Genomic DNA, 13771 nt, shown 5'->3' on the forward strand with positions numbered 1-13771 from the left:
AAGGAATAGAAGTAGGAACAACATATTTTGTAGTAACAATGTTCCACACATTTACATCAACAGAGATTAAGTACGTTTCCATCCTGATCTTCCAAAACACATAATCTGTGCCATCAAAAAGAGGAGCTCTTGATAGAGATGCACCTTCTTGAGAATGAGCCATAAAAAAAAACTTCCAAATGACCAGGAACAATCCCTAGGACAGACCTATATGAGGGACCCAATGCTCTGATACCACTTGTTGGAAGTGGAGACACTCTGAGAGGGGGGGGGGTGAATCAGAGTGTAACAATTTTAACAAGGACTCCTTCTCAACTTGGCAATTTTGTTTAACAATAAGCACAGATGAATGTAAGTTGAAAATCTAAACAAATGAGACTTAACATCTTAAAATAACACTGTTAACGAAGCAAGAATTACACAATAAGACCAAATGAAAAACTTGATTCATGTTTTTCAGAAAACAAAATGTTTTTGATTCTTTTACAAAAACATAGAACAGCTAAACGAGTATTGCAAAGATTGCATTACATAAATTCAAACAAAACTGAGTATGAAATAAAAGAAGCAAAAAGTCATGTAGTATCAGAGCATAAACCAGTAAGACAAACTGAGACAAGACAGGGCACATAACACGATAATTTTCATGAGTGGAAAACCCTCCTGGGGTAGAAAAACCACTCGGTAAGATTCCTTATATTATTTCAAAGAGCACCAACTCAGTACACAAAAAATTAGAAGCCATAAAGCCTCAAGGAGCACCAACCCCTCTTTCTTATCCAATAGAAACATTCCAACTCAAGCTACAGTCACTGGTAATTTTATGATTGCTTTTAGTTCTGCAGTCACAAAACCATCAGTGATTGGAGCGAGTATATTTTACCAATCTGTACAAATGATTCTCTCTAAATGATTTTTGCAACAATATTCTTCATGTCTTTGTATCGCAGATAGAGAATAATAACATTCTTTTAAAGAAATTAAACACTATCAGAGAAAAAACTCAATCTCTGAACAACAAAATAATTTCAACCACTATAGCCTCATGTACTCTACAACAAAACAGAGTAATAATCTAGAACCCTCGACTATCAAAAATTTCTGATAATCTTTTGTTATACACAGAGCACTTTGTTTTCTTTTTCAACAAACTCTTTGTTTTCCCCTTTTTCACACACCTCGCAATGTATTTCAACATGTTCTCTTTTTAAACTGTTCTCTTCCCCAAAACGTCTTCAAGAATAACCCTCGTATAGGGTTACCAAACCCTCACTGGAATTTGCAAACTGAAAAATAACCGATTAACTGTGCAACGAAAAGAGAAACTGAAAGATAATATCATTGACTCTGTATTGATCTAAATAAACTAAAGATATTTGAATTTCCCAAATCTGAAAACAAAAAAAGGGCTAAATCTTTTTCATTATTTCCATTTTTCATGGCTGAAACCCAGATTCGAAATACCAGAATCTTTTTAAGCAGTTGAACAAGAATTTTACCTGTAATACGCAACCTCATTGATAACTGAAACAGAAACTAACCAGAAATCCATTTAGCTCATTGTTTAGTCCACCCTTGCATCATTCTTCCCAACCAAACAAACTAACTCGAGCTCCTTTGCTATAGCGGCTGCATCTCTCATGGCATCTAGGGTTTGAGACGGACTTCAACCGAACAATAAACTTGTTCAAAAACAAAAAAAAACAAAGAGATGCTCCAAAGACTTTCAATATGTCGGTCACATAAAGTATTCCAAGAATATGCTGCTAGTCCATAAAAGTATTAAACATAACATTAACCAAAGATACCGTTCAATTAAATGCCAAGTCAGCGTTATTCAATGTATCCGTGTCACCAGCCTGGCCCGAGAGAAAGGCTTTTAAAATAGAATATAACCACATGCTTAATGAACTCGCCTCAAAATATGATACTTAGGCAACACAATTTCTCCCTTTTTATTTTCTTGTCATTGAAGACAAAAATATCAAAGAGCAACACCTTCCATAGGAGTACCAACCATTCTTTACAGTGACAATCAATGTGCTAGTGATATTGATTTTAATCTTCTTGAATGTCAACAAACTAATCATATGAATCCTTTTGGGCATTGCATTCATGAGGGGATATTAGATTTTTTATTTTGTGAGGATTCGTGATTAAATTGTGGTCATTTCACAAAGCCATTTGTTGAAGCTATGCTTACCTTATTTAGGGAATTGAAGTGGATATCGGGATTTGTTAGTGGGGGAGATAGAAAGCAAATGTTTCTTTTGCAGAAGTGTTGGCAAGCGAATACTGAATTCCTTTGGGTCCTCTACATGGTGTTCTAGAGGGGATTTTAGAGTTAGTAAAACTCTTTTCTTTGGTCCATTGAATTTCGTATGTTTACAAGATATAATTGGGATGAGCAGTTGACTTACTCTACACATTCTTACAATTAGGTAAACAAATAAAGTTCTTTGTCCCACCTATATTCATTACTAGTAACACATTCATTATTTTCAATCTTATGGAATATTATGGTCTACTTTTCATTAGATGAATCCACCCACTATCATGGATGTTTATGTATGATCTATTGAATGCAGGTGCATATTTATTTTCTCTCAATCATGGGGTCTTGCACTTAATTCTCACATCATACTGAATACTTGCTGGATGGGAAATTATAATTTGCTTGGACCATATGTGCTAGCATGCTTTTATGTCTATGGATATGGTTATGAATTTCTTTCTTCTTTGAGATATAAATTGATATTCTTTCCTGGATATTGGATTGATATTTATTCCATTATCTTGAAGATGCCTAAGCTGGTTCTGAGCTGTGTTATAAGTGTTTTTAACCATAATCAATAAAATGAAAACATTGAAAAATTTCAAACTATAATGACAAGAAGTGAAAAATCCCAAGGGCCAAAATAGAAGCACTATATTTCTCCTCTATACTCCATAGACATGTAGGGAGATACACATTTGTTACATGCATGCATGACTATTTAAGTTTCCGAGCACATTGATAGAAATTTTTTATTTTACCAATCATCATTTTGAATTTTCCATTGATTTTGAGAATGAGAGCTGATGCTTTCCAATTTCTATAACTTTGCACGCCACTACCTTTTATAGCTAAATAAAAATGAAAATTTGTGCTAAACATGGTTAGTTTTATTTGACAGGATGCTTTCCAAATTCAATTTATTCTCTTCAGAAATTAATAGAATGGAAATATATAGTTGAACTTAATAATACAACAAATTGATAAGATTAGATTGGTTACTGACCTTCTTCCCCTGCCCAATTGAACACACATCTTCAAGAGAGCAAATGACACACTGATTCATTAACCAACTAAAAGTGTAAGGTGGAGGGCTTAGTAGATCAAACACGTTAGGTCAAGATATACATATAGGAGAAATATCCATCATTTTTCTTAAAATTTCTCTACATTATTTTGTCATACAACATACATAATTTCAAAGCTTATAAGAACATTAGGTGAAAAATGTAAAATAGGAAAAATAAATGCATATTCTGTACTACACCAAGTACTCAATGCATTGAACTCGCATGAAATGAGGATAGTTACAAGCAAGAAAAACATTTTAACCTCCATTTACCTCTTTAGCTGAACCCAACTATAATTCCTGTTATAATTGTTAGTTTTTCAATTTGTACCTTGTGGCGCAACACAAAATATAACGTGTAAGATAAAATCTTTCTTTGAATTTGTAGGAGTAGCTCCCTTTTACAAAAAATAAAAACAAAGTCCTAGAATTTGCAAGGATTTCTTTGAGTATGTAGAAATGCACAAACTAAAATAGGGCGCATCAAAATTCTGCACCAGATGAGAGGCCTTTCATATCCTTTTGAATACGAAAAATCTAATGTAGGGAAGCAAAAATGTGTTACTTCTTATAACTAAAACTAGAGACTAGAAGAAGATGAGCACACATTGGAACTGGATTGAGAATCAGGTACATACAGATTAGGAAATTGAATGAGAAAGCATAAAAAGCTAAAATTATGTCTTAATGAACACAACAATATAAAGCTTGTATTTCACAATGTTACTGAATTTACAAAGCACAAGATTATTCGTGAACAACAATCTTAGTAGCCAGTAGGCATAATATTACCATTGAAAATCTAAGTGCAAATGGCACTTATATATAACTGTTTACAAAGTTTTGCATGTGCAATAGTAAAACAACTAACTAGAAGATCTATGCTATGAATAGTTTGCTTGTACACAAAGAATTCTTAAGATACAATTTGATACACAAACACATTAACTAAAATCAGAAATCTTCAAATAGATTTTTGATAAGGATAATGCAATAAATGTTAGATCTTCTAGAAGGTCTTTCAAAAATATCATGTTCATGAATAAATTATCCATGAATATCCAAAAGAGCACTCCAAATATATAAATTCCAAAAAGCATATCTGGTTGAAAATAGTAGCAGCTAAAAATAACTACTTTGGAGCACCTAAGTATTGTCTTGGCACAACGACAATACTCTCTGAATCTTGCACCCTTTGAAATCTGTCAATCAATCTCTGTGTTTGTGATCAATCAAGCTATGGAATTGAATCCATCTAATAATCTGCACATTGAAGGTGAAACTGCTTTGTGTAACCATTGTATTTATCTCTGTCACCTCATTTTCAACATTTTACCAACCTCTAAAATTGTACATGTGCTTTATTCCAGTCAATCTAGATGCCATCCTTAGCAAAAATACATGAAAAGGAAGATACCAAGGAACTTACATGCTCTCTAGCCTCATTCAGTCTATCCTTTTGATCTGCTTTAGAATATAGTGACAACCTCATCAAGTAGTTGAACTAGGAATTTGTACTGATATGAACAAGAAAATGTTTTTTTTTTGCTTAACATTGGCGACCATCTTCATCTTAGTTAACTTCAAGGGTCCAAGAGTAATAATGGGCTTATATTTCTCAATAAAGTCCTAGTATGTGGAAAACCTACGCATTATATTCTCAATTAAGTTTGAAATCTCCCTCTTCTCAAACCTTGCTTTGGTCAACAAAGCATATAACCTATCAAGTGCCTTTGACTCCCATTGGTCAACTTTATTATTGCACCTTTCCAGGCTCATCCAATGTGCAACCAGCTAATCTAGTTGCTTCTGCTGATTTATGGAGTGCAAAACCTGCAGAACAAAAGTTGTGCAAGCAAGGGCGGGCTATAGGAGATGAATTATGAATTCGTTAAGCTATTTATTTTCAGCTTTTGAGGCAGCTTTTCCCTCACCATCCTTTAAGAACTCTTTCCTTGATATTTTCTGTAACCACATTCAAAAGATTCTATGTGTGTGATCCTGAAAGAATTGGATGGGTAGAAGGATCTTTGGGGTAATATTCAAAGTAAAAGTGAGAGTGAACAGATAGATGGACTCCTAGAAGAAGAGTAAAAGTTGAAACTAGAATCGGAAATATGATCTCTGGTTGTGTACTAAGCTAATGCTGAGAAGATGTCATTCTCTTCCTTGCAGCCAATCCCAAATTTTGTATTGCCTAAACCGTATTTGTAACAATTTACTGCTTATGATTTGAGCTTCTGGTTTTGACTGTGTTCTTTTTTCTCATCAAAGAACACAGTCAAAACCAGAAGCTCAAATCATATCAACAAGGACTGTGGAAACCTAATGTCTATTATTAACTTACTGCTTGTGGAATCTTAACATCTTTTTCTTTCTGATTCTTGTTGATGTCCTCAGTTGCTGATTTAGATTTCAAATGTGAAAAAGTAGATGGTACTTAACTCTTATGCTGATGATGCAATGAGCCAGCCGAATTTTACTCTTTATATGATAGGAACAGATTACTTCTATCTAGGACTGATTTGATCCTTTCAGGCGTTGAAGTACTTTCTTTGATATTACAATTTACCATATGTATAGGCTACTGTTCCAAATTTTCTGTGGATAAAACTTCTAAATCTGAATCTGTAAAATTCTTGGACACCACTTCAAGGATTAAAATAATCTATTATTTCATGGTCTTCTTACCTTGACCTCTTCTTACCTCATATTACATTGCATTGGAGTATTTTCTTGTCTAAAGAGGACTAGTGAAAGCTCTAGCATCAATGCTATTGTCGTAAAAATCAAAGCCCATTTTGTAGCAAGCAAAGCAAATGAATAATGTGTTTATTATAATATAATAACCTGTTTATTATAATAATTTTTTTTTAAGATAATCATTATAATAATACTATTCTTATAATTATTTTTTAAAATAACTTGTAAATTAATTATAATATTAATATTTGCTATTATTATAAAAAAATTATTATTATAATAATCATACTAAATAATTTTTCTAAATAGCTTAAATTAGACATTGAGGGGCTGCCAAAAAGCATTAAGCATGGGATTCTAGTAACATATGTTTCACTATATCCTATCAAAAAATAATTTATTCGTCTTATTTTTATCACAAAAAATTATCTACATTTTATCATCTATGTATCCAAACTTGAATATTTATTTAGTTCATGCACCATACAACGTTCATGCATAATATTATTACTGCAGGGACTGTTGAGAAGTTGGGGGAGCTCATCATCACCTTGAATAGGAAAAGGATTGAAAGGCAGAAACCAAAAATGAAATGCATGGAATTCTAGTAACATATGTTTCACTATATCCTATCAAAAAATAATTTATTCATCTTATTTTTATCACAAAAAATTATCTACGTTTTATCATCTATGTATCCAAACATGAATATTTGTTTAGTTCATGCACCATACAGCCTTCATGCATAATATTATTACTGCGGGGACTGTTGATCAGTTGGGGGAGCTCATCATCATCTTGAATAGGAAAAGGATTGAAATGAAGAAACCCAAAATGACAAGACTGACTGTCACATAGACTATTTTTAGTCTCTTGGAAGTTGAAAGTTTTTCTTTCTTTCATTATAAGGTCCATCAATCCCTCATCATTGTTTGAAATAGAGAGAGTTTTTGAAAATTTTGGGGCAAAATATGCAAGATCTCGACGACTCTTGTGCTTGACATTTACACGCTACTGACTACCTCCTCAAATTGTTCATCAGAGGAAGAGTCGCAACATTTTTTTCTTCAATAATAACATCCTTTGCAGATTACAAATCCATGGCTATTTCTTGCATACCTTTGTCAATCTTGGTTTGTCTATCCATTGATTTGTAGAAATGGTGCAGGTATTAGTCATGGAAAGCCTTTGCCTGGTTAATGAAGCTACTTATATCTTGATGAAGCATAATTGTTCCTATTGCTGCACAGGCAACATGGAATCGTAGCTAAATTTTGTACGCCACATCAAAGTTCAAACACATTCCTTTTATTATCCATTCGCCTGGGTCTAGCAACAATGAACCCATTGTCTTTTGAATTCAAACATCCAACTTCTTTGTTCATACGTTTTGCCATACTCCATATTTTTGGAATCCAAATGCACAACTCAAGGTTTGTTATTTTCTACTCCATACAATCTGCAAATTTTTTTACCACTCTGTTTGCATCACCTTTTCCACCTTTGATATTCCTCTATAACATTTCCTCTGCTACATCCCTGACTCACTTCTTCCCTTTGCACATCTCACTGTTTGAAGCTGCCACCATATTCACACCATTAACACCTAGATCTAATAGGAGCATATGAAGCCAAAGTTAGCTGCCAAACATAATAACAATGCATTCTGTTAAATCCAAGGTGTTCCCATTCTTAATTGATAGTTCATCCTCTCCTATCACCTCCAGATAAATCACACGAGCAAGGGCAATGATTGCTTGATGCAAAAGATTTTTAACTCTTTGGCCACTGTAATTTCCAACCAAAAACATGGTATAAGGAGGAACCATTTTTATCATATGAAGTGTGGTTTCCCATAGTTTTTAATAGAAACCACCTAGATTGTGGTATTCAAAAGAGATACTCAAAGTCATTTAAGATATTATTGTTCAGGCCATTTATCATTCTATAATTATACCAAATAATAATTATAATAAACAAATTTATAAATAATATGATATTTAAATAATTTTAGAATTTTAGTATTTCATATTTAATAATATATAATTTATTTTTTTAATATTGTATACTTTACAATAATAAATCATTTATTTTTTGAATATTTAAATAGTTTACTATTATTAGTATAAATAATTTTATAATAATCATAAATAAATTTTAATTATTATAAAATTTATAATAATAAATTATAAGTAATTTTTTCGCCATTTGTTTTATATGCCTACATCTCTATCATTGTGATTGAGACAATTTTTCAACAATCATAAGCAGTAGCACAAAGAAACAATATAAGTAATCTTTTTCACCATCTGCTTCATATGCCTCATCTTCAAGACATCTCTATCACTGAGATTGAGCCAGTTTTCAACATTTATAAGCAATAGCACAAAGCAACAATATAAGTAATCTTTTCTCCATCTTCTTCATATGTCTCAACTTCAAGACATCTCTGCCACTGCAATTGAGCCAATTTTCAACATTTATAAACAGTAGCATAAAGCAACTCCCTTGGATACTACGTTTTGTGGTTTTGAACTTATAATTCAAAATGAGTAAAGAGAAGAGGTGTGAAACAAGACTAAAAGGGGAAGGATTCTCAGGTATACATAGTTAAGACATAGTACAAGGGCATCCAACCTCAACCTAATAAATACAAAATAAAAGGACATAAAAGAGAAAGTAGCAAACTCTCCCCTACTATTCAACTTCTTTGGTTAAGGGAGATGGGTGCTAGATAAGCTTGAGGAAAAATTTCAGGCTTTATGGGTTAGAGATCTTTCTTATACAAATAAACTATTAATTCATTAACAAGATTATAACAGCATTTTAGATGTTTTACCATGTTGAAATCTTCCCTTCCAAATCAGGGTTCTGTCACAACCCTCCTCTATCACTTTTTGATTTAAATACAATTCTATTATATTTTTGGTTAAGCTATTTAAATGATTGAATAAATGTTATAAAAGAATAAAATGAATACACACACACTTGGAGAATATAATTCAAAAGGCATTATTTTTATTTATTTTTCACTCCCAATTATGGCTCATGTTGTAGGAAGAATAAGAAGCTTCTAGATGAATCTCCACCACCTTGCATGTAACTCCACAAAGTTTTCAATCAATTTGCATGAGTCCAATATTGGAAAAGAATCTCTTTTTTAATTTAATTCTCTAGATAGTGGAATTGAGGGATTTTTCTTATAAAATTGTATGCAAGTTTCAAAGAAGGGAGTTGATTATGTTGAAGGAAATTTCCCAAGTTTTTCTTTGGTAGTCTCATTTTTGTTGTAGGATTTTTTAAGTTGTTGTTTGAAGGATTTCTATCAAGTTGCAAGGAAGGATCAAAGGATAGCTAGAGGATTCAACATCAAGCTTCAGTAAACTAGGTTCTCTCCTTTTGTCTCATGAGGAATTTGTATTTATCAAAAGTATATATAGTTTCTAGATTCCTTAATTGAATATAGTTTCTGAAAGAAATCATTTTTTATTTTTTTTTGCTAGATAGGAAGAAAATCTATTTTGTTTTTTTTAAAGAAATGCAATGATATAATTCTTTCTCTTTTTAAATACATATGCAGATTTCTCTTGCATATTTTACTTAATCTATTTAAAAGGTAGAAAATCAGATTTTTTTGCTTTTCTGTTTTCTCTTGAAAATTAGAGATGATATTGAATACAAAAATAAATAAATCTCTCTCTTTAAAAATCTTCCCTGTGTGAATAAATGATATGAATCTTAATACTTATTCTCTCTTGAATTCTTTTCTCTGGCTCTTCGAATGGAAATCTGAAAGTAAAATTTCATCCTTTAATTAAATTTTACTTCTCTGTGAACAGAAAAGTCTGATAACAAAATATAAACCTCGCTGTGCTCATTATTCACTATGGAAAATATTATTCTTTTCCTCTCAGAAATCTCTCTCTGTGAATGAAGAAATAAATCTCTCTTTGTGAATATTAGTGGAAAAATAGAATATAAATCCCTCTTTGCGAATATTAAATCTTCTTGAAAGGCTTTGTATTTCTCAGCATAAACCTGTTATTTGTGCATCGCTAGAGCAAATTATTTCTCTGTTTATTTCAAACTATTTCTTGTTGTATTTTCGTCCCTGTGATTAAATTATTATTTTCACTCTTACATTAGTATTTTTCTTATACACATATGTATTTGTATACTCTCCTTTTATGCAATTTATATATATTTAAATTTATTACAAACGAAAATGAAAATATTTAATAATGCAAGCAAACTTAATACAAAAATCATACCCATCGAAATCCATTGAATGGTTTTCGGGCGGCGTGCAGGGTGGGGGAAGCGGTCAATGTAACCACCGAGGAAGTGGTACCCTCCACTTCCTCTGCGGTCACTGTCACGACAGTGGCCGCAGGGTAGTGGAGGGGACCATGGGGTCCCCTCATCACTGTGGGCCTGCTTCCGCAGACCCGCAGTGGTGATGGGACCCATGGGCCCCACTCCCCACTAAACCCCTTAAACAAGATTCGCCTTCCTTGCTTTTATATTTATTTTTTTAATTTTATTTAAGTTTTTTTTTCATATATAAATATGAATGTATAAATTTCAAATTAAGAATTGTTAAATTCTTTTCTTAGAATAAATTTTAAGTTATTAAATTTAACTTAGAAAAATTTATAAATATCGGGGATTGATGTGTAGTAAATTCTTAATTAATTTATCTTAAGTAAATTTTATATTTGTAAATTATATGACTAGAATTGTTCAATCCATTTAAAATCCATTGGGGCACTTAGTTGGCATTTAGCAATCAATCCATATTAATATGATTTGAAGTTAAATTCTATCTTTGGGGCTAGTGGCTTATAAGCGATATTCTTGCATGTAACTTACACTACCTTAGCCTCATGCAAATTGCTTTACATTGATTACATTTATTGGCATTCCATCTCCATGCAAGTTTCACATTCAATTATTAATATGCAAACTTCCTAAATGGTGTTATTATGCAAAGTTATATTTCAAGTTTTGAATAATAAATAATGTTAGTTACGTTTTTTTTAATTCCTCAAGTAGTTATTTCAATTAATTGAGCTTTTGCAATGTCTAAATTATACGCGTTCAATTCATAATTATTTTCCAAGCATGATGTTTATCATAAGTTAGAAAATTAAATAAAGGAAGTTGGAAAACCAAAACCTAACAGCGTTCGGTATATACAGTGCCTCTGGGTCACACTTACGGGTAATGTCGTCGTGTTGAACTACTACACTTAACGCCTAATAAAGCTGCATCAACAATGTCTGTGGCATTGTCCCTATAAATCGTCGGGGAGTAACAAGGGACACTTGGAAGTTAAAATCCAAGGGGCGAGTAATCCCCCTTGGATCGATAATTTAATAAGATAATTCTAAAACGATCTTTCATCCGCTGAGTTAAACTATAGTAAACCCCTATAGGGATGATGAGTGAAATACTTTTATGAAATTGATTTAATCTCGAAGATTTGTTGACAATTGGTCAAGGGTGATGCTTACGATAAGAATTATTGATCTAGTGTTCTAGGCCACACAAGCAATAGGCCATCTTGAACCTTTGCTTAAGCGCTATCACCATGGGTAGCAACCGCAAAGAAACTGTCTAGGACATTGACCCTAGAAAGGGTTGCGTACCCACTAATCAATTTACATCAAACCATAGAGTAGAAAATAGAACTACATACTTTACGCCTTGATCCCGTGCCGAAGCGAGTATGTAGGCAGTCTTGGGACAGAGTTGTCCCTCGTACTCAGGCGTTCGTGGGTGGGGTCTAGGCTTGGTATAGAAGGATTGAATAGAATCCTAATTTGAAAGATAATTAAAATGGAAAAAAGTTAATTCAATGGATACTCGGAAGGAATCCCATATGGATTCACTTGACTTCCCGAGCCTTTAAGCCAAATTCTGAGGCGGAATTCAAGCTTGTATTACATTATTTAATTACTCCTAAGGACGGCGACCTCGGCACACTTCTGTTAGAAGAGTGTAGTACTTAGTGAGTGGCTCAGGACCCGAATGGTCCCGATGAGTCTAAGTCTCTGGCTAGAGCACCTCCTATCCCGATTGGATAGATGCCTACCCCGTATGGGTAGATGCCTATCCCGTATTGGATAGATGAAATCTTATGTCCCGTATGGACAAATGTCTAACTCGTATGGTTAGATGCTCATCCCGGATGGATGAATGCATAATCCAAATGGATGGATGCCCAGAGTATGCGATTGAATCAAACACAACGATTAAATTAAACACACACAAAAAAAAAGAATGGTCAACTTTGTTGAGTTAATTAAGGTGGGTTATTACCATTTCACACATCGCCCCATTAGAATGGGGACCCCCTCTTTTTGCTCAGTTTTGCCTGTTCTTCTCTCTGCTTTTAGGGTTTTGAGTAAGTGAAGTGAGTCGTCTGGACTAGGGTTAAGCCTTAGGGTTTCCTTTTTGACATTTTCAAGCCGAAGTCCAATCCAATTTTGAATAATTATTGAGCCTCCTTCCGAAGGTTGCAATTTTGAGATAAGATGAGTCTGTCTGGGTCTAGTCAGAATTTTGAAAGCAAGTCCAAATTTTGCCTAAGTGTTAATGATGGAATTATGAAATTTTGTCCGGATGAATTTTGACCAAATTTTGGAAGTTTTGATAATTGACCCCAGGCATTGGAGATAGCCTAATTATGCCTTGTGAAGTGACTGAAAGCCTAAATTCTTGATATTTTGGCCTATTGGAGCAAAGTCGCTCCTGTCCCTCACTCAGGGACCAGGGCGAAATTGGTATTTTTATGCATCTTGGTTATTAACTTGTTTCATTTGTCTTGTGCAAGGTCGCCAGGAGATGCAGTTGAACACGAATTGAAAGTTTTGAAGATTTTGAGATTCAAAAATGGCAAGTTTTTAGGGTTTAAGGTCAAATCGCTCCTGTCCCTCTCCCAGGGACCAGGGCGAAATGGCTTACTTAGGGCATTTTGGGCCTTAGTTGATCAAATTGAAACATCAAGGACGCAATAAGGGATGAAATCAACATAATGGAGTACCAAGACTTAGTCATTTGCAATGAAAAGTTGAACTTTCGACCTCAAGGACAAAAATCGCTCTTGTCCCTCACTGAAGGACCGGAGCTTGTTTCTCAAAATTGCACTGTCCTTGTAGGACCAAGATAATTTTTGGATTGGAAGAGATCATGGAGGGCATGTTTTGTCCATTGAATATAATTTGAAGTAATTTGCAAACAAGGAAATGTGCTAAGATAACAAAATCGCTCATGTCCCTCACTGAAGGACCGGAGCTTCAAATCCAAGTTCGCCCTGTCCTTGCAAGATTCGGATGATTTCGCGATTTGAAGAAGAACAAGGAAAGTGTGTTTTATCTGTTGAATATAACTTGAATGGGCCACCATGAAGAAAATCTATCCAAATTGGTCAAATCGCTCCTATCCCTCTGTCAGGGACCAAGGCGAATTTCAAAGATAGCTCCTGTCCCTCTCCAAGGGACCAAAGCGATTTTATTAAAGGACAAGTTTTTGGCGAAGGTGAAGTGAGTTTTAAGTTTGAGGCAAATAAAAGAAGGCGTAATCACTCTATTGAAGATAATTTTGAAGATTGCAAAGCACAAGTGAAACCTATTTTGCCTAGGCGCTCCTGTCCCTCTCCAAGGGACCAGAGCGATTTCTTCATAAGGCAAATTTCCCGCAAAGTTAAAACGAGTTTCATG

The 13771-nt window shown here is 33.7% G+C and overlaps 1 protein-coding gene across 5 annotated transcripts in view; it reads right to left on the minus strand.

The window, feature by feature from the left end:
* LOC131038371 (sulfite oxidase) overlaps positions 1-13771 on the minus strand; it is a 158921-nt gene that overhangs the window by 31160 nt on the left and 113990 nt on the right. For 4 of the 5 annotated variants that reach the window (XM_057970785.2, XM_057970788.2, XM_057970790.2 and 1 more), the window contains one exon: positions 3282-3332. The exons of the other annotated variant lie outside the window; for it this stretch is intronic. In XM_057970785.2, the coding sequence (XP_057826768.2) occupies positions 3282-3332 (51 nt within the window). The remainder of the gene's footprint in view (positions 1-3281; positions 3333-13771) is intronic. 5 annotated transcript variants of the gene reach the window in all.

The sequence above is a fragment of the Cryptomeria japonica genome, chromosome 3 (genome assembly GCF_030272615.1).
Source record: "Cryptomeria japonica chromosome 3, Sugi_1.0, whole genome shotgun sequence".
Classification (NCBI taxonomy): Eukaryota; Viridiplantae; Streptophyta; class Pinopsida; order Cupressales; family Cupressaceae; genus Cryptomeria; species Cryptomeria japonica.